Source organism: Meles meles, chromosome 18 (genome assembly GCF_922984935.1).
Source record: "Meles meles chromosome 18, mMelMel3.1 paternal haplotype, whole genome shotgun sequence".
Taxonomy (NCBI): domain Eukaryota; kingdom Metazoa; phylum Chordata; class Mammalia; order Carnivora; family Mustelidae; genus Meles; species Meles meles.
Genome location: NC_060083.1, coordinates 40,928,506 through 40,951,277, shown reverse-complemented (window position 1 = coordinate 40,951,277; position 22,772 = coordinate 40,928,506). Strand labels below are relative to the sequence as shown.

The 22,772-nt window shown below is 59.1% G+C and overlaps 1 protein-coding gene across 3 annotated transcripts; it reads left to right on the top strand.

Moving 5' to 3' along the window:
- Positions 1–3,865: 3,865 nt before the first annotated feature.
- TBKBP1 (TBK1 binding protein 1) lies at positions 3,866–21,464 on the top strand. Of its 3 annotated transcripts, none has more exons than XM_045985362.1 (10): positions 3,866–4,039; positions 5,458–6,219; positions 6,598–6,720; positions 6,993–7,097; positions 8,102–8,282; positions 8,877–9,052; positions 9,249–9,310; positions 17,863–17,981; positions 18,213–18,940; positions 19,881–21,464. In XM_045985362.1, the coding sequence occupies exons 2-10, from the start codon at positions 5,995–5,997 to the stop codon at positions 20,007–20,009; spliced, it is 1,848 nt and encodes a 615-aa protein (XP_045841318.1). In that variant the 5' UTR covers positions 3,866–4,039; positions 5,458–5,994; the 3' UTR covers positions 20,010–21,464. The 3 variants fall into 3 exon arrangements, with proteins under 3 accessions (XP_045841318.1, XP_045841315.1, XP_045841316.1); XM_045985359.1 differs by having other exon boundaries at positions 3,867–4,039; positions 5,960–6,219; XM_045985360.1 differs by lacking the exon at positions 3,866–4,039 and having other exon boundaries at positions 4,608–5,590; positions 5,960–6,219.
- Positions 21,465–22,772: the final 1,308 nt, after the last annotated feature.

The window sequence follows — 22,772 nt, the reverse complement described above, 5'->3', positions numbered from 1 at the left end:
TTTTGGGAACCAGGGCTGGGGGAGGGGCGGTGATGGTGCCTGGTGGCCACAGGGCCAAAATACTGGCGCTGTCAGCTGGTGCTGGGCGCACAGCCTGAGCTGTCCCTCTCCCAGGGGCTCCGCGGCCAGAAGTTCCTGAGCTGAGCTCTCCTCTGTGTGAAATGTACCTGGTGTGAAAGGAAAGTACATCTCCGCCTTGGCACCCGGCCTGTGCTCTGGATGCAAGGGGCAGCCTGTCATCATGCAGAGGGAAAGAGAATTAAGAAATGACTCGGTGTGAATAAGCTCCCTGGAGCAATGAGTGGTGCCCTTCAAAATATTGTACAGCCTTTTGAGTCTGACCTTGGGCAAAGCCTTCCCCTTTCCTGATCCTCAGGTTCGTCATGTGTAAGACAGAGATCCCAGGGAACAGAACCCATGCAGAGTTCTTAGCATGGCGCCTCACCGGGCCCTCATCTCATTAACTGATCCACAACTATTACTGCATACGTGCCAGGCACTGTTCAAGGCGCTGGGGATAATAGCAGTGACTCCTTCCAACAGAGCCCACAGGCTAATGAATAATAACACACAGTAGTATTCAAAAATTCAGTGTAATCATTTTTTAAAATCCTGAAAAAGAAATCTGGGAAACAGCAGCAATGAACATGGTCATGGACAAAACGAAGGAAAAGTAGTTATTCGAACAAAACAAAAGAAAAACTATTTCCACCCAAGTCTTGCTCATTTGATTAGAGGATATGTAGGACCCTCACAGGAACTTGGGAACTGGGTGAAGGGGTGAGTCTTTCCATCACCGCCCAGACCTCTGATGTGACAGAAAGACCAGCAGGTGCAGGCGGAGATCCAGGATGGTTCCACAGCAAACCCAAATTTTCTAGGGCTCAGAACCGGAAGGCTAAAGTGGCACCCAGATCCCGCATTGTCACGTGTGTCTAGTCAATCTTCCTGCCCGCCTGCCTCTATTTAAGTCATTAGGGTTTTACTTTGATTCAGTCTCTTTGCCAGCTGCTAATACCACCTCCTATTCTTTTTAGGCAAGGCCAGGACAGGAACGACAAAGTTCTTCTCCAGAGTGAGAGTCCTGAGAGCGGGAGACAGGCTCTCCCTCAGTTTCCAAGGAGGAAATAAGCAAAGGCAGATCAGCCCTGCTTTTGCAGTCCTCTCCTACTGGGCCTGTGGATGCCATTTAGAAATATTTCACCACTCAGGGCCTGGCCAGCTGCCCACCACTCTCCCTTCTTTGCTCCTACCCCCCTTCCACCAAAGGTTTTTACCTATTCCTGTCTCTGTTATGATGAGCCCTGATAATTTCGTGGGTGCTTAGACGGCATTCAAACCAATTTCTAGCTTTCTCAGATGAAGGAGGTCTGGGGGTTGAGTTAACAAATCCAAAGTCACGCTGCTTCATTCATTCATTCATTCATTCATTCAGCTGACAGCACTCCTTCTCACCCTTAAAGATTCAGCTTGACAGCCCAAGCATCCATCAATGGATGAATGGATAAAGATACACACACACACACACACACACACACACAGGAATATTATTCAGCCATTAAAGAAGAATGGAATTCTACCATTTGCAACAACATGGATGGATTTAAAGATTATAATGCTAAGTAAAATAAAAGCCAGTCAGAGAAACACAAATACCGTGGGATTTCTCTCATATTGGAATTTAAGAAACAAAACAAACGAACAAAAAAAACAAAAGGGAGGGAAAGAGACAAACCATGAAAACTAGACTCTTGGGAGGCCTGGCTGGTTCAGTCAGTGGAGAGTGGGACTTGATTCCAGGGTCATGAGTGTGAGCCCCCTGTTGGGTGTGGAGAGTCCTTAAAAATAAAATCTCAAGAAAAAAAAAATGAGCAGCAGAACCCAATATATATATATTTTTAAAAAGTCATTGCTGAATTAATGAATAGCGAGCAGGTACCATCAGGGCACTGGGGAGATGAAGATGGGTAGAAGACAGTTCCTCTCAGAACTGTTTGGAGCAGCAGAGTCAGAAACAGGGAGAATGCAATGAGATCGGGTCCAGATTGGGGGGCGGTGTGTGTGTGTGTGTGTGTGTGTGTGTGTGTGTGTGTGTGGCATTTTAGGATCATCAAACCCCAGCGTAATCCTTGTTGGGCTTCAGCCACCAACTACCTAGAACCCAGGATAAACCATTTAGCTGTGATTTAGGCCCATACCCTGAGCAGCCCAAGAGTAGCAAGGGTGAACAGCTTCCTCTGTGGAGTGAGTGCTCAGACAGCTACCTGGAGCCCTTACCCTTTCCGGTGAGGGAGGGCTTGTGGGGTTCACAGGTCCAGTGGTGGCCAACCCCACACCTTCTAGCCTAGCCTCTGATCTTTTGCTTGGTCTTCTGTTTCAGAAGAGAACCTTGTGCAGCACGAAGGAAGGTAACACCTGTTTGCCCCTTGGGATTAGGGTGGCGATGCATGTCCCAGCCCAGGAGCCTTCCTATCTAGAGGACAGGTGGATTGCCCCATTTGGCTCTGAGAAAGTTTGTGCCTCAGAGAGCAAGTGGCTGACCTGCCTTCCTGTTCTAGACTATAAAAAGGAACTCAGCAGGAGGAGGAGGAAGGAAGCCAGTTAAGAATCCCCCTCTTTGCAGAGAAAGAGTCCACAGCCCCTGCTGGCTCTCCCAGGAGGACAAGCTCACCCCTAAATCCAATTTTCTCCCTGCAGTGGGGCAAGATCCAAGCAGCTCCTGCTGCTTCTCAAAGCTCACAAGGAAGAAGCATTTTCTTTCCTCCTCTCCCCTTTCCAGATTCATCCCTCCTCCCTCCAAGGGCCAGAAGAATAGGCTCCGGTTCCCAGCAGCCTGAACCTTCCCTCCAGATGGGAGGCTAAATGCTGAGTCTACCAAAAGCCTCCACCCTGCTTTCAGGGTTGGCCTGTCTGGAGTCAGCCAGAGCCCTTCAGAGTTTCCCCCATAATCCACTACCTGCAGCCAGGCTGACCATGCCTCCGCCCACGTTTTTTTAATCCATCAAGGAATCATCATCGAAATGACTCATTGACACCTCCTGAGAATTCAGAGCACCTTTAGTTCTGATTCCCCATTCTTCCTCCCATGGTTGCCTGGATTGGGAATAATCTCCAACTTTATTCAGAGAGGTTAAGTAACTTGCCCAAGGTCACACAGTGGAAAAAAACCAGCAAAACAAAAACAAACAAAAACAACTTGTGTCCCTTGCCCAGTAGTTTGGCAGGTGCTCAAATAATCTTTGTGGAAGGCCAAGACGTGCTGTTTCTTCGTGTCATTGGCCTGGGGGGTGAGGGGATTGTGTTGGGGGGCTGAAAACGGTTTCCCTTCTAAATCAAACTCTGACCTCCTTAGTTCACTTTCACTTCCAAAGAAGTTAAGCAATTTAACTCTAATCTCTCCGCCTAGATCCCATGGTCAGTGTATCTTTTATCAAGCAAGGCTCCCACCCCCAAGAGCAATGAAGAATAAATCTAATATTTTCCTTCACAGGAGGGCAAAGACCAAAACCAAAACTCAAATCCAAATACACAGCTTCTCTTTCCCCCGAAACATACATGCCGCAAGCAAAGCCCAAAGCGCCCCCGAGTCCTTGCGCGGCCGCAGGCGCCCCCGACACACGCCACGCCACGCCACACTGCGTTAGGGACGCGTCGGGGGAGGGGGCGCGGAGCGCGGGCCGGGCGCGGCGGGGAGCCAGGGGGCGCCGGGCGCGCTGCCAGGCCGCGCCACACCGCGGGGGCTGGACGCCCCTCGCCACGTGGTGGTGGCAGCGGCGGGGTCCCGGGCGCCTTCCCAGCTGGAGAAACCCAGAGCAGCCGGGGAGGAGGAGGAGGCAGCGGCGGCGGCGACGGAGGAGGAGCGGGGCGGGCGGGAGGGAGGGGGGCTGGGGGGAGGGGTGGGGGGTGGGGAGAGACCCGGCGGCGGCGACAGGGCGAGAGCGGAGCGCGGTGCCAGGGGGGTGGGGGCACCGGTGCCCGTCTGGGGAGGGAGCAGGCGGAGGGGGTAAGCTGCGATTACAAGCAGGAACCGGCAGCAGCTGTGAGTCCCCGGTGGGGCTGGGGCGGGGGGAGGGGAGCGGCGCCCGGGGGCCGGTCCCCGGGGTCGCAGGGTGGGCCGGAGGAGGGAGGCGGGAGGTGGGCCAGCAGTTGGCCCCGGCGGGCCGGGGAGGGGAAGGGTCCGGCGCCGGCCGCCCGCGTTCACCACTCCCTTTCCCCCCTCCGCCGCCGCTCCTCAGGCCGCACCGCCTCAAGAGCCCCCTTCCCCGGCCCGGGGACGGCCGACTGGGGGCCCGGGGCTCGGCCAGCGGTGGGGGAGGGGGCTGCGTGGTCTCGGCCCCCGAGAGGGGAGGGGCGACAATTTCTGTCCGCCGAACTGAAGGGGTTTAAAGGGCGGCTCTTAAAGGGGCCGCAGTAGGGGCCCGGGGCCGGGGAGGCACCCCCCTCCCCATCCGCCTTCCGTGGCTCTCACCCGGGGCCGCTGGTCCGGCGGGGGATGCGGAGGAAGGGAGAGTCTGTCGGGGCGGCCCAGGGGACAGAGTCCCTGCCGGCGGGACTGGGCCCGAGGTGGCGGGCAGCGGGGCCGGGGGGGGGGGGGGGGCGTGTGGTGAGCGCTAGTGGTCGGAGTTGGGGGGAGGGGATGCGCCTGGAGAGGAAGGGGTTAAAGGTGGGGCCAGCCCTACAAACACGCGCACACACTCCCTACTCAGACCCGGTCACACGCCTTTCCCTGGCACTTAATGGGGCCTTGGGGCGGGAGGGTGTTGGGCCCCGGGCCTGAACCCTCTCCACTCCAGGCTCCTGCCGCCCGGCTTTGGGAGGTCGCAGACCCCACTGTCTCAACTCACACCGCACGCCGAGCCCCCTCTTCTACGCGCACACACGCTCCGGCGCGCGCGCGCACACACACACCTTGGACATTCCCATAGTGCCTCACGTGACACACGGCCCCGAACGTGCCCACCCTTCACACACGCACACGCACGCGTGCACACACGCGCACACACAAATACACACGGCCTCTGGGCCACTTCCCAACTCCATCTCTGACCCCCAGCTGCAGCCCTGCAAAGGCACTCATTGACTGTGACACACCTACACTCATTCACAGACACACACACTCCCCCCCACACATGCCAACCACAGACACACATTCATAAACAGGGCCAGGAGAAGTACACACGCACCCCCTCGCCTACTCTCTGGGAGCCCTGAGTCATTCCTGCCCCCTCCCAGGGCTCCCCATTTCCCTGTGTGCCTGCACATGGGCGGGCTACGGAATTCTCTGGCCCTCCCTTCCCAGGGCCGTCCCTCCTGGCTGTGTGTTCCCTGCGACACTCGACACTCGGGGAGGACTTCCTGTGGGTCCCAGGTCAGGGGCGAGGAGGTCCTGGAGGGTTGCCACAGCCCTGGTGTGAGTGGGGGAGGCACTTCCTTTTCCTGAACTCCGGGATCCTGCAGGAAGAAGCTGGGAAGTTGGGCGGGGGCCCCCACAGAGGACGTCCTGACAGCGAGGGGCTGACTCTCCCAGCGCACTGGGCCTTAGGGAGGAGCTGGGGTGCCAGAGGCCTGGGATGAGCAGCTTGGCAGAGAGGTACTTGGGGAAGCGAGGCCTGGGGGTGGAGAGGGGCTGAGGAGTGTCAAGGCAGGCCTGGCTGGGTCCTAACTTGGGAAGGCAGCCCTTTCCTGTCCACAGGTCTCCCTGGGTTCTGAAAGGAATTCTTCCCTGCTGCTGGCCTGACTTACTTGTCCCTACTTCTCCCCACCCCTCCAAGTCTTCAGCTGGTTCCGGCCCCTTCAGCTAAAGGCAGCAGAGAAGTGAAGACAGCCCTTGGGGGCGATGGGGGTGGGGTGTAGCCTCCAAGCTGCCTCTTGGCTGGCAACAGTGTTCCTCAGGCCAGGTCGAGGGGTATCAGGGACAGCCTCCAGGCTGCCCTCTCCACCGTTGCTCCTGCTCTCCCAGGAGGCCCAGTGGGGGCCGAGGCCCAGGCCCTTGCCATGGAGTCCATGTTTGAAGATGACATCAGCATCCTGACCCAGGAGGCACTGGGGCCCAGTGAGGTGTGGCTGGATGCCCCAGGAGACCCCTCACTGGGTGGGGACATGTGCTCCGCCTCCCACTTTGCCCTCATCACAGCCTATGGGGACATCAAAGAGCGACTGGGAGGCCTGGAGAGGGAGAATGCCACCCTCCGCCGCCGTCTCAAAGTCTATGAGATCAAGGTCAGAACTTGGAAAAGATGGGGGTCTGACTCTGTGTGTGTTGGGGTGGGGGCTGCTGAGGGGCAGGAACTGGGGATCCCAGGAATCCCAAAGAGGGATCAAGATCCACACTCTTGGGAACTTGAGGGTCTCTTGTGAGGGATGTGGGTGCTCTGGATGGAAGGGTCAGGAAGGGATCCCGAGGGCCAAAGCGATGGGACCTTGGAACTAAACAAGATCTGGTTGGTGAGAGATGCCTCCATGGTGTGGGTCGCAGTTGAGCAGGGGGAGGGAGGGACCAGGACTTTGAAGCAGGTTGTGGGGTGGGAAGCCTAAGAGAGGCTGAAGCCTGGGCAGGGAGTTGGGCACCAGATCTCCTGAGTGCCTGCCTGCCCACAGTACCCGCTGATCAATGACTTTGGAGAGGAGCACGGCTTCTCTCTGTATGAAATCAAGGATGGGTCCCTGCTGGAGATGGAGAAGGTCAGCCTGCAGCAGCGGCTCAACCAGTTCCAGCATGAGGTGAGCCCCTTGCTGGCCTCCAAGCCCAGACTGGGCTCCCTGAGCTCCTTGCTCCAGCAGAATTCCAACACCTCCCCCCACCCCCCACCCCCCGCCTCTGTCTCCGTGAGATCAGAGATGGCTGCGGTCCTCCCTAGAATGGGCTGCAGCCTCGCCCACCCCTCCACTGGGTGCTGGGTGTGAGGGGGGGAGGCACGGGGAGCTGCTCGACCCCCACATCAACGGTGGGCCTGACCGCGGCGTGCCCTCCGCTCCCTCCGGACCCCATCTAGTTGCAGAAGAATAAGGAGCAGGAAGAACAGCTTGGGGAGATGATCCAGGCTTATGAGAAACTTTGCGTGGAGAAGAGCGACCTGGAGACAGAGCTGGGGGAGATGGTGAGGCCCAGGGAGCCGGGGGTGCTTGAGCATGTGACCCGGTGTCTTGATGGCGTGTGACCCCACGTGTGTGTGTGTCTGTAGCGTGGACCCCAGTGGGTTCCTGTCTGTCTTTGAGTGGCCGTCGCCCTTTAGAGTATAACTGAGTGCGTCGTACCGGTTGTGAGTGATTCCTGGCACACCCCTGGCCACACAGTGTCCCCGCGGATGCTGTGTCTCCATGCGTGTGTTTGGGTCTTGTGCTGGGTCGACTCTGTGCCTGGAAGGCGGCGTGGGCAAGGGCAGAGGGGATCAGGTCCCCGTGGCTGCTGGGATGAGTCCGGCATATGTGTGATTCTGAGCGGGGCATGGCCACGCGTGTGAGTAGGGTGGCTGGCGTCAGAGTCAGGAGACGTGGTCTCTGCCAGCTCCTCCCTGGGTCACATCACAGCCTTGGCCCTCCTCTGGAAAGGGCTAACCAGAACCGCAGTGCCGTGTTGTGGGGCATTTGTGTAAAAATGCTTTGCCTTCATCACTGTAAACACTTACACGGCCCTTACTGTGTGCCAGGCACTGCTGTGATCTCTTTAGATATATTTACTGATTTTAATCCTTAGAACAAGCGTACAAGGTAAGCGTGACTGTCCCTGTGTTGGAGATGAGATGGGTGAAGCCCAGAGTGGTTGTCCCATAGGCAAAGAGAAGTCATGATGCTTCTGAGGGGGGTGGTTGTGTCTGGACCGATGAGACGGTGTGGTCCGTATAAGTGTCCCGTGTGTTTAGGGCGGGGAAGAGGCCTTAACCCTGACCTTGCATGGGGCAACAGCCAGAAACACCTGCATTGCAGTTGCTGAGAGAAGGGACCGCACACTCACAGCCACTGAGGTTGCAGCTGGGATGTGGGACTTGGGGCCTCAGCTCATTGTGGGGAGGTGGCGTCTCAGACATGTGGGAGTCCTGGGTCTGGGGGGCCCTCAAGGGTTCCCTGGTGCGGGGCAGACCCTACCCTTTGTCTATCCCGGCAGCGGGCCCTGGTAGAGACCCACCTGCGGCAGATCTGCGGCCTGGAACAACAGCTGCGGCAGCAGCAAGGCCTCCGGGACGCCGCCTTCTCCAGCCCCAGCCCCCCGCCTGCCCCTGCCCCACCATGTGCCGATCTGGACCTGCACTACTTGGCCCTGCGAGGGGGATCTGGTTTGAGTCACGGTGAGATCTCCGCGACCCCCGATGTCCCTACCCTGAAGTCCCCAAGCCTAACCCCCGTTTCAGCATCACCGGACACCTCTCCCTTCTGGGATTGGGCGTCAACGCCCCATTATAATGTCTTAAATTTCTCCCATAGTTACCCTGTGCCTCTTTACCACCTGTTCCCTTACCCAGTTTCTCCCACCGACACTGCTCCCTTACTGCCTGCTTGCCCCAGGCTGCCGCTGCATGCAGTTCCCATATGTGTCAGCAGAGGGCACCTCCACTCAGACCCCCCCGCCCCCCCCAGGCCTGTCCCAGGTGGTGAGTAGCAGAGGCCAAAGGACTCTTGGAAATGTGAAGGTGGCCAGGGAAGTCCTTCATGAGGCCATCTTACTTTGTCCCTGGCCTCCAAGAAGATTAGAAGCAGCAGCTCAGACCATCCTTCCTCACAGCCCTCAGTAGAGGCTTCTTGGGACACTTGGCCTGTGGCCGGCCCTTTTGGATCTCTGTGCTGCGGGGCTCACCTGTTTCAGTCTCTGCCGGCCTGGGAGTCAGTCAGTGGAGGGTGCCTGGCAGCCGGACCCAGCCTGACGTTATCCTCTGTCCTGCCAGCAGGCTGGCCGGGCCCCACAGCCAGTGTGAGTGAGCTGGAGCGGCAGCAGTTGGAAGAGGCTCTGGAGGCTGCCCAGGGCGAGGCCCGGGGGGCTCAGCTTCGGGAGGAGCAGCTCCAGGCTGAGTGCGAGCGGCTGCAGGGGGAGCTGAAGCAGCTGCAGGAGAGCCGGGCCCAGGTAAGGGGCAGGGTTCTGGAGGCCAGAACCCTGCCCAGAGCTCCATGGAGGCCTGGGGGCTGCTGGAAGTAGCCTTTAGAGGCCCAGGACTTCCTTCCTAGGTAGAGACTGGCCCTGGGAGTGGTAAGGGGTGTGTGTCGGGTGGGGGTTCTGGGCAAGGTGACCGTTGGCATCTGACCTCAGTCTTCCTCCCTAGGATCTCGCCTCCAACCAGTCAGAGAGGGACATGGCGTGGGTGAAAAGAGTCGGGGATGATCAGTAAGTCACATCCGAAATCTTCTCCTTCTTTGCCTCTGTGCCCTAGGGGTGGCATTCCCTGGGTCCCCCCCTTCGGTTCACTTCTCCCACTCTGTGCTGCTCGGAGAACCTCTCTTCCAGCATCAGGGTTGTGGGGTTTGGTGTGCTCTCGTGGCGTGGCTCCGCATGCTTCACAGGAAGGAGGTGGCCTTCTGGGATGTTCTCTTTGCTTCTGGCACCCGAGCTCATGCCTCCTTGTGGTGTTGGGTTAAGACATCTCAGCAGCTTTGCTGCTCTGTTCTGTGTCCCCTGGTGAGTTCCTGGGCCTCTCTGGGGCCCCATTTTCTGTCCCAGTAAGAGGGCCAGCTAGTTGGGTTAGCTGTCCCCTCCCTGGTGAGGAGGAAGGAGGTGGTCTCTTTCAGGATTTGTGGTGCTTGTTTCCTGTCTCAGGAGAAAGCTGAGGCTGAGAAGAAGAGGGGCATCCTGGAGTTCTGGGGCAGCAGGGAGGGGAATTAGAACCTGTTCTGCTGGGGTGTCCCTTGGGACCTGCGCTGGGAAGGAAGGGCCACAGGAAGTAGGGAGGGAGCTCTGTCAGTGGGGAGTCTGGAGGTGGGGGCCTCTGGGGCAGCGTTGGGCAGCAAGGGAGAGGGCGAGCGGCAGCCTGACAGTGGCGAGCCTGACGCTTTTCACATCCGCACCCTGAACTCACCCTCTCCCGCTTTCTGAGAAACAGAGCGCAAACCTCCTTCCGCCTAAGTCTTCTCCCCTGAAACCAGTCGTGTGGCACAGACTCCCTACTTTCATGGGAGGGAAGACCGAGGCCTGGAGAGGGGCAGAGACTCCCTCTCCATCACACTGTCTACCAGCGACGGGACCCTAGGGGTCCTCCTTTCAGTGGGCTTCCTTCTCACCTTCCTCCAGTCTTCTGGCCAGTTGGGGATACCCCTCACCTCCCTCTGCACCCTGGGGTGAGGGCCTGGGTGGAGCTGTGAGAGCTGGGGGGTGAGAACCCAGTTTGTGGGACTGGTGGGTGGGATCCCTCAGCTTGGCTGCTGGGGGGAGGTGTTGGGTGCGCCCTAGCTTGTGGGTCTGGGCACATGCGAACCCATGCGTCCCATCCAGAACACACACACACTTTCTAGAAGCCTAGCTTGCCTCAGACATTACAGCATAGGAGCCTCTATGGCTCACTGAGTCCCAGCCTCTCTTAGCAGCCCAGCAGTGACGGCTCCCTCCAGCTGGGTGCATCCAGGGAGAGGACTTTTTGGCAGGGCCAGAATCTGAACAGCCAGGCTGTCAATCCTTCCAGGGATGCTTGAGTGCTTTGCTTTACTGGCTTCGGCTCTGCAGCCCCAGGTTTCCATCCTGGGCTCGGAGGTCAGTCGTTACCGAGAGGTGTGGGAGGAAGGTGATAAGGGTGGGAGGCCGGAGAAGGACTGGCGGATCGCAAGGGGCCAAGGCTATGAGTGAGCCAGGAAAGGAGAACTCCCAGAAGGAGCTTGCGGAGGGCGAGGGTCCATGCTGCCCCCGTGGGCAGGACAGCCCCTTCCCTGCCCTTCCCTGCCCTTCCCACCCGGGGCACCTGCCACCCTCGTCCCTTTGGCCAGAGGAAGCTGCGCTTTGCCCAGAGGCTAGCTGGGCCGCTCTTACCAGCGGTGACCTCCGGTTCCTCCCCTCTGTCCTAGAAGGTTGGGACTCGGCTTCGGCACCTCCTGGATCTCTCACCCCGGAGCCAGCCGGGCTCTGTCTTGCCCAGCCTCACGCTTCTTTTCAAATGGAGCATCTCTGGACAGCCCCAGCTTGGCAAGAGTTAATTCTCAGAGGAAGTCCTCACTCCCCCGGCAGTTTTATTTTCTTATAAACTCAGCTCCTTTTGGTAATTGCTTCCCGAGGGCTCCCTCCCCTGTCCTCCCACCTGAGGCCTCAGTCACCTGCTCTCAGCTTGCTTCCCACCACCCCCCCGCCAGCCCCTCCTCTTCCTTCCACTTTGTCCAGACCCTCCAGGCTAGTGGGAATTTTGCCTGTGGGGTCTCCCAGGAGAGGAATGTGGGGCTGAATTACCCCCACGGGGGTCTCGTGTTTACATGTCTCCGTTTGGACACTTCCAGACCAGCCAGTTTTATTGTGGGAGTCCTGACTGTTAAAATAGCCCCCCCCCATAACTGCCTCTGCTAACCCTACGTGGCCCCCCACTCCCGCCAGTGGGTCTACCCAGGCCGAGGAGACAGGCCTTCGAGGCAGCCCTGGCCCCAAGGATTCCCAGTCCTTCCCATCCCAGCCCCCAGCCCACCAGCTGTGCTCAGCGGCAGTGTTCCTCTGAAAGCCGCCTTCCAGACCAGACCCGACTGGACCACTCTGCCACCCTCCAGGTCTGACCTCTGGGCAAGGTTGCCCTGCTGTTTGGTCAGCCCAGCACTTGGTGGCTGCTGCTCAGGGGACAGGGACAGGTTGTCCCAGAGGAAGAGCTGTTGGAGGTCAGTCAGGGGCCAGAGGCAATGATGAGGGAGAGTGGGAGTGGAGACCCACCTGCTTGCTCCTTAGGAAGCACAGGGAGGTAAGGACCCCAGAGTGTCTCAGCTGAGGGCTGGGGGGGGAGGGGTAGGGCGGTGCAGGGCCCGTAGACCCCTCCTCTCGCAGCCCAGCTCAGAGTCGAAGCCTTTCTGAGGGTGTGGCTAGTGCTGAGGGTGGAGGGGAAATTGTGGAGTGGGGGTTCCTTGAGGGGGCTGAGGGCTTGGATGGGCAAGCTCAGTGAAGGGAGTGAGGGTGCAGTGAGAGAGGGGAGCCCCCCTGTGAGAAAATGGGGGCTCAGTATGAGTGATGAGGAAGAGAACTATAGGGCTTTCTTTTTTCCCAACGTGGGGGGCTCAGTGTTGCAGCCCTGGCCCTTTTCCGCCCCCCTCCCCACACCCCTCTCTCCGCCCACAAGCCTCTGCGTGGGCTGCGGTTAGTGGTGGGGGAGAAGTGTGAACTCGGAGAGAGAGGATGGAAACTCTGCACAGAGGTCAAGGGCAGTGTGGGGTGGGTCAGGACGGAAGTCGGAGACCCCCGTGTACCCTGAACTGAGCCTCATGCCCCAGAACCAGCAAGCCCAGGGCCTCCCCCTTCACGCTTCTCACCCTCCCTACTTCCTTTCTTTCAAATCTCCTCCAGCCAGGGCAGGGGCGCTCACAGGAATTAACCCTGAGCACTTGCAGCCTTGGGACTCCCCGAGTTGGGGGAGCAGCTCTGAAGTCAGTGCCCAGCACTCCCACCTCACTGTGGTCTAAGGGACTGCGGGGAGGGCTTTGAATCTGTCTCTGACTCTTTCCTTGCCAGGAAGGCAGAGAGCAGCTCTGTCTCCCTAGATGGGAAATTGCACATCCTCCCGTCATTCCTAAACCAAGGTCAGTGAGCTGGTTGGCGTCTCCAAGAAAGGATCAGCATGAGGTTCTTTCTTTCTCCACCCGTCTCCTGGGCACTCCCAGGCCTTCGTCCAGGCCACACACTGTGTGAGGCCGTTTCCCTGCAGACTCTTGTTCTCACCAAAGATACGGCGAAGGTCTTGTCCCCTTTCCACAGCTGAGCAAAGAATTTCAGTGGCTGGAGAAGTTAAGTGACAAGTTAAGTGTGAATACCCAGCGGGTCCTGAGCAGGTGGGGCGATGGTCACTCTGGTGGTTGTCTGGGTTCTTCCTCAGGTGGGCGGCTCTGCTGTGAGGGACGATCGGGTAATTTGTTGAGGTAACCGGGTCAGGGTGGCAAGTGAAAATCTCAATATGTGAACGCTTCAGAAACCCTCATGATTCTGCGGGGGCCACTCGGGGGAACCAGGACAGCCCTGGGCACACTGGGATGCGTGGCTCCCCACCCACACAGACATACTGGTTCCCAGCCCCAGCATCAGCGGCTCAACGTGGCCGTCTCCAGGGAGGCCTTCCAGACACAGCCAGCGTCTAGCTGTGCTGGGAGCCCGGCAGGGCTGCCATGAGGAGCCAGGCTCTGTGCACCGCAAGTCATAGCTGGTCGAGGAGAGTGAAGGGGCTCAAGGCGCCTAAAAGGAAGTGGTAGAGCACTGGGTTGTTGCAAAGTGACTTCCTCCTCCCCCCCGGCCCGCAGCCTCAAGTCCGCTCCACGGCCCGGTGCCTGTGGTTCCCTCCCCAAGGGTCGGGCGGGAAGACTGATGCTGGGTGTGCCCGTGGGTGGTGGAAAATTCGGTCCCTCAATTCCCCCACGAGGGTGAGGGGGCTAAGGGCAGCTGGGGGCAGCTCTGGGCAGAGATGGAAGGGCCGGGAATGCTGGATTTTGGTTTTTCCTCCTGATTCTGAGTCAGCTGGTGATTTGACCAGCTGCCTGATCCTGACCCCAATCCTACCCTAATACTGATCGCATCCCGGGTTTTAACCCTACCCCTCCTCCTGACCCCAACTGTGTCCACAATCCTGACGGAAAATGAGCTGTCAACCCCAGCCCTAATGTGGACCCTGACCTCAGCCTTAATCCCGACCTCAAGTCCATCCCTAGTTGCAGTGCCATGGCCCAGCGCTGCCCCTCCCTGTGACCCGGCCCGCTGCGGGCCCCCAGTGAGCTTCTCCGAGGAAGGCGCGGCAGAGTCCGTGTGCCTCCCAGCTGGTTTGGGGTAGAAAGAGCCCCTTTACGGAGGAGGCGGAGGCTTCGGTCCCTGACCTTCCTCCTCTCAGTTGCCTTCTCAGTCGCAGTGAAGATTATTGCTTCCAGATGGAATTTTGAGATCCCGGACTTATTCGTGGAAAGAATGAATGGAAGGATAAGTCAATGAAGGGTGGAAAGATTTGCAGCGGAGGGAGTCCTCCTTCCTGCCAGCTCTGCTGTTTGCACTCTGGCTCCCCCAAAGGTGCCAGCTCAGCGGGCTGAGGAGCCAAGAGCAGGTTTGAGTCCCTGATCTGTGCCACCGCTGCTCTGTGACCTTGAGCCAGCTTCTTAACAGCTCTCATCTTCCACGTACGTCTAGCACCTTCCTCTCCCCTCCCCGGGCAGGGTCGGTGATGCTCCGGCTACTGCGGAGCTCCCCAGCCTCCTCCTGCTCCTCTTTCCCTTCTGCCCCCCCTCCCAGCCCCCCGGCTCCCCGCTTTCCTGATCCTCTTGGAAGGCAGTATATAGCTTAGTGGTCAGCAGCCTGGACCTTAGAGTCGGGGGAACCAGAGCTCCGTTTCAGCACCTGCCCTGCTCCTCGGCTTGAGGGCTCTGTAAACCTCGGTTGTGTCATCTGTAGCACGGAGAGAGGAGTGGCCATGTGATGGAGTTGCTCGGAGGATTCAGGAATGTTCTTTAGCATCATGTCCGGCCTCATGGTAACCCTTCATCCATTCTTTTCTCCTGGGTCCCAACCAGGTTCTGAGAGATGCAGACAGAACTTTCCCCCATAATTTTTTTTTAAGATTTTATTTACTTATTGGACATAGAGAGACACACAGAGAGAGGGAACACAGTAGAGGGAGCGGGAAAGGGAGAAGCAGGCTCCCTGCAGAGCGGGGAACCCGATGCGGGGCTCGATCCCGGGACCCTGGGATCATGACCTGAGTCGAAGGCAGACACTTAACGACTGACCCACCCCGGTGCCCCTTTCTCCCATAAGTTAAGCCATAAAGAAGTACCAGAGCAGCCATCTGCTGCCGTTTGCCTGACCTGTGCTTCCCAGGCAGTTGCGTGGTGGGAACTACCATTCAGGTGTGGGCCGGGAAGCCAGGAAACGGAACGTGTGTTCAGGTGCACGTGTGCAAGCCTTGGTTGTGTTGTGAAGTTGAGATTTTTTTCCACTGAATTGGCAGTGTGCTCTAATGTGAGTCATTCAGGTCGTCAGCATCTTTGGCTGCCTGGGGCCTGTGCATCTTGAGGTGGGAAGAGAGGCTTGATGTAAGGGGCGGCCCGAAAGGGCCGTGGGACATCAGGAGATCAGGCCCCAGCACCTTGGGGTCTCAGAGGTCTTTGTGAGGCCGCCTGGGGCTGCAGGACATTCATACTCACGGGCCTCCCCAAGGCCCCCCCCCCCCCGCACCTTGTCAGGGCTGGGGTATTCTGGGATAGGGGCTTCTTCCGTTTCCTGCTGACCCATCTGTTTTTCCGTGAGGAGGGTGCCAAGAGCAGGGCGGTGGAAACTGGAGAAGCTCCTGACAAGGAGAGGAAGGCAAGTAGGGAAGAGATAGGGGCCTGGGAACTGAGTGTGGCAGGTGAGATCTTCAAGCCGGGGTGTGAAGGCGACGACCTGTATCTGTCACCTGAGATAGGGCAGGGAAGGCGGGTGGGGAGCGAGACTAGCAGCTGCTCCCTGCTCCATCGGAGGGGGACGCTCCATCCGTGCCCTGCTCAGAACCCCCTCCTGCTCCTGCCACTGAGCCGTCAGGGTGAGCCTCCAAAACCCGCAGTCTGATGGGGAGACATCGCTCCTGCACTCAGAGGGAAGAGGGGAGCTGTCACTGGGGAGTCCTTAATTAAATATGGGACACCCAGGCTGGACCTTCCGGTCTGATGGGAGAGATGCCATTTCTTCCCACAGACCCCTGAGATATAAAGGTCGGGGAACACAGGACACGTCACGGAAGGGCTGAGATGGGGTAGAATTGAGGTTCCAGCACCTCAGCCAGGGCTCCCCGAAGGACTCCCTCCTCTCTGCTCCCCTCTATCCCTGTGCACCCTCAAATGGGTAGTGGGCACTCTCTCTCCCTAGGAAGTGGGCTTGTCCCCCAGAATTCAGCCTCTTGGCAATAATTGGCTTTGGCCCAGATGGGTTAAAAGTAATTTTGTCGTGGGAGGGGCATTTGGCTCCCCATCACCCAGCTAGCCCCAGGATTAGCAAGAGAGAACCAGCCGGTGAGCAGTGAGCGTAGAGTGAAGCTCAGTCATTATCAGCCCTCTTTGCACCTCGGCTTTTCCTGCCCTCTGAAGCCCTAACCTCAAGACTTCCCCTTCTCTCCTCTAGGGTCAGACACACACACATATGTGCGCGCACACACACACACTCTCACACCGTTCCTCACAGTCAAGTGGCCTCACTCCTCTCTTTACTCCCTCCCCTCCACATGGATCCTCTCTCCCAGGACCATGACCTTGGGATGGGCACAGGGCCTCAGGGTCTGAAGACACCCCTCCCCAACCTTATTCATGCCCAGCACCCTACAGATCCTAGAGCAAGAGGGCTTCCCTTGGGAGCAGATCCATCTGGAGTGGCGAAGCCTCTCTCTGCCACCTCCCTTCAGCTCCAACTTCCCCAAAGCTCCGGAGTCCCTTCTGGACTTGGGAAGGGGGTGGGGAGATCTGAGGAAACCAAACCCCCCCTCCCAGGCTCCTGCCTCCCAGGCTGTGTCCAAGCCCGGAACAGAGATGAAAGCAGTGACCCGAGGCAACCGCAGAGCCGCCTGTGAGGTCAGGAAGGGCTCCCTGGAGGGGTGCAGCCCAGGCTGGGAGAGGGGAGGGGCAGTGTAGAGAGAGAACCTTCCGTGGGGCTGGGTCAAAGTGACCCAAAGAGAAAGGAAGAGAAAAGGAAGTGGGTGAAGTCTTTGCTAAGTTCAGAGCCCTTCCAGCTCCATGCAGGTGGGTGCCCAGGAGGAAGTGGGAGGAAGAAAGGGAAGAAGAAAGGCAAATGGATGGGGAGGCTCAATTCATTCTTCACTTCCGGAACATCTCCTGGGGGCCAGGCCTGGACAGGGTGCTGGGAATAGAAATACAGCAACACGATGCTCCCTTTTGAAGAACTCCCCGTGCAGTTCCAGAGCAAGGCGACTTCTGCTGAGTGCTTCTCACGGGTGGCGCCCTCTGGGGGGGTGTGTGCAGACAGCTGTTTCCAGAGCTCCCCCTGGAAAGGGCTCCCTGGAGATCCCAGGAGGTGCGGGACTGGACGCTCAGGGGTAGCTCTGAGGTGGAAGGAGGGCAGTGGACGTGGCGCTTGGCCGACCCGGGTTCCAGTTTATCAACTGGCTCCTCTGGCAAGCCAGGAGGCCGCGTCCTCACCTATGGAACTGCACAGCTCTGGTCCCCAGTCCTTCAAAGGGGAGGCCTCCCGGTGGACCCCTGCCCCCAACACACAGGTTGTACCTGTGCTTTTAGTAATCACTCTTGGAGAAAACTCACAGTAACTAGAGCTACTTTCAACTCAGGGCCATTTTTGGGATGAATCTGTTTTATTTGTCACCGTAGCTTCTGCTCAGCTTAGAAAACCATTCGCACACACCTGTATCAGGTGTGCTCAGGCCGTAGACAGTGCTTGGCGAACACATGGATTTAGGGACCCCTTGGCGTCAGTCACTGAGCTCCCCAGCCCAAGCCCCTAGTCGGGGAGCCACTGCCCTAGCCCCAGGTAAGGCTCACTGGGAAGAGAGGGAGGCTCCCTGGAAGAAGTGGTGTTTGAGGTAGACCTTAAAGCCCAAGAGCATTTCTGCAGTTGGGGTACAAGGGCCCTGGAGGGAAGGGAGAGCCAGCGGCTGGGCACGGGCAGTTCTCCGTCCACAGCTGTGACAGTAAACCCACTAACCTCCTCCTCACTCCCTGCCCTCTGACCTCAGGGTCGGGGGCAGGCTGGAATCAAGCCTTGTCTTGGGGTGGGGGGGTGGCTGGGGTGTCCTTTAGGGTGAACTTGGCTTTGGCTTACACGGAGCTGACAGAGGAGCTGGGCCGGCTCCGGGAGTTGAGTTCCCTGCAGGGGAGGATCCTGAGGACGCTGCTGCAGGAGCAGGCCCGGAGCGGTGGTGAGATGGGTCCTGGAAGGGGAGGCTGGGAGCTGGATCCGAAGGGAGGCAGGAGGGCAGCTGTGGCTCCCGTCCCGCGTTCTGGGGCCACGGTTGCCTTCCTTTTCCCCGCTGGGTCTTGCCTGCCCGCGTTCCGAGGAGAGCTGGTGGGCCGCCGTGGCTCCCCCCAGTTCTGACGCCTTCTCTCACCCACCCCTGCCCTTCCTTGCACTCGTCCTGCTTCTCTTCCAGGCCAAAGACACTCGCCGCTGTCCCAGCGCCACTCCCCGGCCCCCCAGTGCCCCTCACCGTCCCCGCCCGCCCGAGCGGCGCCCCCTGGACCCCCGTGCCAGTCCCCCGCCCCCCAGCGCCGCTCTCCCGGGCCCCCGTGCCCTTCGCCCCAGCAGCGCCGCTCGCCCGCCTCGCCCTCCTGCCCGTCGCCCGTCCCGCAGCGCCGCTCGCCGGTGCCGCCGCCGCCGCCGTGCCAGTCCCCCAGCCCGCAGCGCCGCTCCCCGGGGCCCCCCGCCTGCCCGGCCCCGCAGCCCCGGCCCCCGCCGCCCCCGCCGCCGGGCGAGAGGACGCCGGCCGAGCGCGCCTACGCCAAGCCGCCCAGCCACCACGTGAAGGCCGGCTTCCAGGGCCGCCGCAGCTACTCGGAGATGGCTGAGGGCGCGGGCTACGCGGGCGCCTCCCCGCCCTGGCTACAGGCCGAGGCGGCCACGCTGCCCAAGCCGCGGGCCTACGGCGGCGAGCTCTACGGGCCCGGCCGGCCGCTCAGCCCGCGGCGCGCCTTCGACGGCCTCCGGCTGCGCTTCGAGAAGCAGCCGTCGGAGGAGGAGGAGTGGGCCGTGCCCACCAGCCCGCCCAGCCCCGAGGCGGGCGCCATCCGCTGCGCCTCCTTCTGCGCCGGCTTCCCCATCCCCGATTCGCCCGCCGCCTATGCCCACGCCGAGCACGCACAGTCCTGGCCGTCCATCAACGTGAGTGGGGCGCCCGCGGCCTGGGGGGTGGTGGTGGGCTCCCGCCCTGGGCCCCGGCCCCTGCCTCCCCGGGCTGCCCCCGCCCTTCGCTTCTCTCTCCCCGCCTTTGGCTTGCTTGCACCCTGCCGGCTCCTGACGGCTGGCTGGGGCACGTCCATTGCCGTGGTTAAGGGCCTGGCTTGAGAGTGACAGCCCGGGATTGATTCCAGACCTCAGCGCTTAGCCTCGGGGAGACCTCGGACAAGCTACTTATCCTCTCTGATCCTCAGTTTTCTTATCTAATTCTGTTAGAGGGTTCCCGAAAGGGAGGCAGGGAGCCTAAAGCCCTCTGTTGTGACTCTAGTGATGGGCGCCGTGATGACCGCCACAGGTCTCCGGCCCACATGAGGGTCGGGCCTGCGCATCCAGTTCCCTCCATCTGGTCTCAGAGCCCCTGCTCTTTACCGGCTGTCCTAGAAGACAGCCTGTCTTGGGGCTCTAGCGTTTCACTGAAATAATGAGTTTCCTGAATGTCAGAGCCAACCCTTGCCACCTGGAAAGACCAAAATATATTCCAAAGCCAGATAGAAAATTATTTTTGGGTTGTACATTGTTTGGGATTATCCATTGCTTTGAGTTATGTGGGAACCGTGTCTTAGTCACTCTGGGGGCATGTCTGGGTCTCGGCTTCTGCATTATGCCTCATTACTGCATATACCCTGGCAGGCTGAGCATACAGGCCTCCCGGGGTCCTATGCCCCGGGTTGGGGCAGTGGATGCTAAACTGGTGGAAGGTAGGCAGAGAGGGCGGGGGAGGAGGGATGGTGCTTACCAGGGGTAACCAGTCCTTCTCTGCGTGTTATAGTCCTCTCTGCGCTGGGTCTCAGGAAAGGGCAGGCTGGGCTGTGGGGACCATGAGGGAGGGTTGGGGACCTTACCTGACTCCCCTCTCTCTCCACAGCTTCTCATGGAGACAGTGGGCTCTGATATCCGCAGCTGCCCCCTCTGCCAGCTAGGTTTCCCTGTTGGGTACCCGGATGATGCCCTCATCAAACACATTGACTCCCACCTGGAGAACAGCAAGATCTAGGGTGCCTCCCCCACCCACTGGCTGTTTCTCCATCTTCTCTCATCACCCCCAAACACTCACTCACTTTGAATGCTGCATGAATCTCGTGGGGGGCCCCTGCCCCTTGCGACCCCCAGATACCTCCACTAGCTACCGAGTCAATGTGTGTGCCGTCTTCCCTCGTCTAGGCACCACTCAGCCCTGGCTCTTTCCGGAAGGCCAACCGAGGCTCTCCCCAGTTCCCTGGTTTTTGCCAGGGGTGGGGTGGGGGTGAGGATCTGGGCTGGGATGGGGAGGGGCATCCCCGGTACAGCCTCTCCCTCTGCCTTTCTGTTCTCAAGACAGGGTTGGATCCAAGAAAGTGTCTAGTGCTTGGGCCTGGGGGAGGGGGAAGGTATCAGAGGACTCTGGGAGCTCCCCTAGCTTCTCCCCAGATGTCCATCTTTCTCAGGCTGTGCTCTGTCCAGGGAGTACCTCTCAGTGGGGTCCCAGAGCCTGCCTTGCACAATGATACTGGTTCCTCCATTCCATGGCCAGCTCTGGGCTCTTGGCATGGTCCCCCTCTTAGGGGAAGGAGGCATCTCATTTCTTCCCATTCCCTGCAGGCCAGTCTTGTTCTCCTCTGCCCCCCCTGGGGGCGAGAGTGGAGAGGGAGGACCCTGCAGGACTGGGAGGATTCAGCCTAAAGAGGCTGCCCTGAGGGCAGGGGGCGGGGGGCGGGGTGAGGGGGACACCCTGCACCATGACCCCAAGGCCAGGGGAGTGTCTGTGCTAGCCTCCCAGGCCCCTACAACCCCCCGGAGCCCCTCGCACCAAGACACAGATGGTTAAGACAGATGCTCCCCCCCACCCTTACACTACTTGAGTCCCTGACCACACAGGTGCCCTGGAGCCTGTGTGTGACTCGGCCTCTGTTAGCTGGGTGGGTGTCGTCAGCCCTGCCTCCCAGGCCAGAACCTGCGGCTGGGCCCAGGGTGCTGTTGGAGATCAACTTCAAAAGAGCTAACCCCCTTCCCATACCCCAGCGACCCACATTCCCTCTGTGAAATCTACCTCAGAGTCGTACCCTCAGAAGGATGGGTAAGCAGGAGGCCAGGGGGTCCCTAGGGCTGAGGTGGGGAGCTTCCTAAGGCAAGAGCCTGCTGCCCCACAATGAATCCAACTCCCCCCCCACCACTCCCCGCTGCGAGCCTCTCCCAGGTCTTAGCCCAGGGCTGGTGGCAGTGGGCGCTACCCGTCAGTGCATGTCCCATTCTGATCCAACACTTCCAGCCCCCCCCCCCACCTCCTCACACCCCTCTTCTCCTCAGTGCAGGGGAGTGAAGAGGTGTGTCAGGCAGGAAGGGACCAAGGACTCCAGAGACACATGGCACTGTACCTTGAGGGTTCCCCTGCGGAGGGGAAATGGGAAAGGGGGCCTGGAGAGGGAGGTGGGGGCCCCTGAGCTCTCTGAACAAGTTGAAAGTCCAAATAAAACTTACCTGTTCCATCTGCTCTTGGTCTGTGCTGTCCCTGGCTGGGGCGGGGAGAAAACCCTGGGTAGCGGGAGGTTTTGCAGATCCTCTCGAGGAACCGCAACCATGCAGGGTTGCACTGGACAGCGGGATGCGTGGGGCATCGGTGTTTTAGGGAGATTCTGAGACATGGGTATGGAGGTGGGCACAGATGACTTGTGACATGGAGTTTATTTAAACTGCATCTTTTTAAAAGACTTTATTTATTTGTTTCAGACAGAGAGCGAGCACAAGCAGGGGGAGGAGCAGAGGGAGAGGGAGAACCAGGCTCCTGGCTGAGCAGGGAGCTGGAGGGAGAGCTGGATCCCAGGACTTTGGGATCATGACCTGAGCCAAAGGTGGACGCTTCACCCCCTGAGCCACCCAGGCGCCCCAGTAGAGGATGTCTTTGTGACAAAGCAGCCAGCCCAGCCCTGAGCAGGTGTCGGGGACTCTTGAATTTTCCGTCCCAGTAGGTAGAGGTTCCAAAGCCTTGGGGGTTCGGGACCAGCTCTGTCTTCACCTAGTGATTTCTGCATCCCAGGAACCAGGCTTGGCCTCAAAAAGGAAGAACCTGTGTTCCTCATCCTTATGGTTCTGAGAGCGGGGGAGGGGCTGGGCTCCAGGTTCAGCAGCTGCCTTGAAAGACCCACAACAGGGGCTGTCGAAGCCAGGTCATAAACCTATGACTTTGGCCCCAGTCAGAGCTGTGCCCTTTGTCTGCAGAAAAGGCCTGAGCACTATTCACCAACTCTCGGTGCCTTCATTTCCTCATGACCCCTACAGGCCAAGAATTCACTTAAAAGGCTGGGGCAATTGCTCATAGAAGGCTGAGGTTCAGCTCCAGATCCAGGGCAAACATTCCTCCCCATACAGTGCCGTGGTTCAAACCCCAGTGGGGAGATGTCCCAGCTTTCTCTGCTCGTCTGTTGCAGTTAACAACTACAGCTGGCTTCTAAAAGTTCTTCCAGCCTTGACTCCATCTGCAGCCAAATCCTGAGTGAAAAGAAAGGTGAGACTAGCCATTCCTATGGAGCATGGCTTCATAAACCGTGGGAAAGAAGGCTCTGGAAACTTCTGGAACATGGGCACTCAGTGTACCCTGCTATTCTTCCACCTCAGACAACTCCCATGGAAGAAGGCAGCACCCAGGTTTCTGGGTCGGGTCCTTGCATCTCTGGAAACATTTGCTAGCCTTTGAGTGAATTAGGGGTGGTACAAGGACATGAGGCAAAGAAAAATCCCAGTTGTTGAGAGAAAAAAGGCAAAGGATGACCTGGGAATGAACTAC